Here is a 3039-nt window from a genome sequence, read left to right on the forward strand (position 1 = left end):
TCCCCCTCCTGATGGGTCCCCACTTGGAAGAAGCAAGGCCCTCTCCCAGGCTGCTTCAGTGGAGGAAAATGCAAGCTGTCTCTGGAACTGGTGGTTCTGTGACCTCGGAAAGGCATCCAGAATTCCCCAAACTCTCCCTTCTTGCTGGGAAGCAGAGGACTGTCCTCAGATTCCTCTTTGGATCAGGGACTGTTTCCCCACACCTTCCGTGGGCTGGACTGCACAGCGAGATGGTGGAGGCCCAGATGTACTGCAGCTGCCGCAGCCTCCTGGAGCCGCCGGGAGTCTGGTGCACACAACAGCTACACCCCTCCTTCAGCTGAGTGAGGAGTGGGCAGCTGGGCAGGAATCCACGATCGTGTTTTTAATGGGTACATTTTAAAAATTATTTTTCCTATTTCAAAATGAGCTTGGCTTTGAGCCACATACCCCCCCGCAGGCGGTCTAAAATTAGAGCCCTGTTGACAAGGAGATCTCTGTCAGGCCTACGGCTTGCACCAGGGAAGCGGGGGAATGTCAACAGCACGATTTCTGTGTCAGTTTTGAGTTTTTTGAGAGACCTGGGCAAATGGCAACTCAGAGCAAATTTGCGCTGCTTCAAAAGCGTTTTAGAGCCCAGTCCCTTGGCGGTGGTGTGATTCAAGTGCCAGATTTATGAGGAGCTGGTTCTGTGGTTGGGGGCGCGGCCTCTGCCCTCCTGCACAGACACTGCCCCGGCGGGAGCTGCGCAGGGCAGGTCTTTGGGCTCTGAGCAGGAGGAGAACCAGCCTGGCCTCCAGGTGCTCACGGATCACCCGGCTTTCCACGTCCCTTTCGTGAGCTCGGTGGTCCGGGGCTGCGGGTGCCCACTGAGGTGCCCTGTGGGCACAGTGTTGGTTCAGGGGTTTGCCTGGAGGCCGGACGTGGGTGTTGACTGCGGGGTGTGTGTGACAGGCCCCAAAATGAACATGTGGGGTTGAATCTCCTCTCCTCAGCAGGAGGCACCGTGCTTTGCCCACCCAGAATGTGGTGATGGGTACACCGAGTGCTTCGGAGACTCAGGCCCTGAGGGGCAGAGGCCGTGTCTGTCTCAGAGCCCAGTGCCTGGCCTGGGTCGGAGACCGCCTTCTGGGACGATGCGCTCGGCACTGCCTCCCTTCTGGGAGCCTCTAGGTGCCTCTTGAGCCATGCCGCTGTTCCCTCGCAGACGCACCTCAGAGCTCCTTAAAAGAGAGAAAGCCAGGGCTCGGGACCCCATTTTACAGACAAGGAAGTCAAGGCCGAAGAGCTGAGAGGCTTGCCCAAGATCACTGCGGTGGACTGACCGGTGCCCTGCAAAGCCATGTCCACATCCTAGTACCCAAACCTGTGACTGGCCAGCTTGGGAAATAGGATCTTTGCCAGTGGAATTCGGGTCAAGACTTCGAGACGGGTGTATCCAGGATTAGGGTGGGTCCTGAATCCAGAGACCAGGGTCTGCATAAGAGACGGAAGAGGCGACACAGACAGAACAGGCCACGTGAAAGTGGAGGCACAGGTGGGAGCAACTCGATAAGCTGGTGGGCCTGGGCCTCCCACCCCTTGGTTTTGGACTTCTGGCCTCCAGAGCTAAGAGAGTCTTCTCTGTGTTGGATGCCACCAAGTTTGAGGTCACTTGCCGCAGCAGATGGGAAGCCCGTGCAGGCACTCAGAAGGGCCAAGGCCTGCTCCTGGTGGCCCTCCTTGTGTCCCTACACTGCGGCCCTCCCTGGGCCCCTGCGCTGCGGCCCTCCCTGGGCCCCTGCGCTGCGGCCCTCCCTGGGTCCCTACGCTGACTGCCCTTTCCTCATCTTGAAGAATTCTAGAGCGGCTCATGTGGACTGTCCTTGGAAGACCCCATGTCCCCATGGAGACTAGCCGAGGGCCAGGCCAATGATAATGTGTCAGCAGAAGCTACACCGGAGTGGGGGCTGCATCATACCGTCAGGTCCTGGTGTGTCTAAGCTGTGCCTTCACCCCCTCAGGTCCGGGCCATGAGGCTGTCCTTCGTGGGGGAGCTGGGCTGGGAGCTGCACATCCCCCGGGAGGCCTGTGTGCCGGTGTACCGGGCTGTGATGGCGGCAGGTGCCAAGCACGGCCTTGTCAACGCAGGGTACCGTGCCATCGACTCCCTGAGCATCGAGAAAGGTGAGAGCACAGCCTGGAGCCCGGGCACCCAGGCTGGGCAGCTGCCCGCCCTCCACACTCGGCTCCTCTTCCCTGCCCTCCTCACGGCCAGCAGCCAGACCTTCCTCACACAGCCCAAGATGGTGCCGGGATGGCCATGGACGCCCTGGGTGTGCTGGTGTCACGGGGACAGGGAGAGCCAGAGCTAGGTGTGACTTAAGCACCTTGGTCCCCTGAAAAACAAAATCGGGATACTGGAGCCTCAGGAGACCCTGCCCCATCCTCCACGGAGAGCAGTGGAGGCTCCCAGGGTGCTCGGCAGCCCCAGACCTCCCTTTGTGCACCCCTTCCTGGTACCCCAACCTCGAATGGGCAGAGGGCTGGGATGTTGGGGGGGGGCAGTCTGCTGCAGGAGCTCACTCGGGGGAACCTTCTGGAGTCGAGGATGTCCTGCCCCCTTCCCAGGTCACTGAGCACCTCTGCAGAGGTGGGGGCACGTGGGGACAGAGGTGGGTGGGTCTGGTCAGTGTCCACACATGTCTCCCGAAGGCTTGGCCCCACCTCCACCGAGCACTGACCTGTGCTCCCCTCTACCCCCACAGGCTACCGGCACTGGCATGCAGACCTGCGGCCCGATGACAGCCCCCTGGAGGCAGGCTTGGCCTTCACCTGCAAGCTCAAGTCCCCTGTGCCTTTCCTGGGGCGCGAGGCCCTGGAGAAGCAGCGGGCCACGGGCCTACGCCGGCGCCTGGTCTGCTTCACCGTGGAGGAGTGAGTATCCTCTGGCCGGCGCCCTCCTGGGACTGATCGCCCTTGGCTGAAGCGGGTGGGTGCTCCAGGTCTCCAACCAAAACCCCTTGGTACTGACACATCTGTTTGCCGGCGGCCCTCCCAGGGGGACCCCCCAGCCACTAT

General features: G+C 61.1%; 1 protein-coding gene across 1 annotated transcript in view; it reads left to right on the forward strand.

Moving 5' to 3' along the window:
- Window positions 1-3039, forward strand: part of SARDH (sarcosine dehydrogenase) — a 74221-nt gene that overhangs the window by 66957 nt on the left and 4225 nt on the right. The window contains exons 19-20 of the mRNA XM_006164266.3: window positions 1983-2145; window positions 2727-2895. Of these exons, the coding sequence (XP_006164328.1) occupies window positions 1983-2145; window positions 2727-2895 (332 nt within the window). The remainder of the gene's footprint in view (window positions 1-1982; window positions 2146-2726; window positions 2896-3039) is intronic.

This window comes from Tupaia chinensis, unplaced genomic scaffold, assembly GCF_000334495.1.
Source record: "Tupaia chinensis unplaced genomic scaffold, TupChi_1.0 Scaffold143602_1, whole genome shotgun sequence".
Classification (NCBI taxonomy): domain Eukaryota; kingdom Metazoa; phylum Chordata; class Mammalia; order Scandentia; family Tupaiidae; genus Tupaia; species Tupaia belangeri.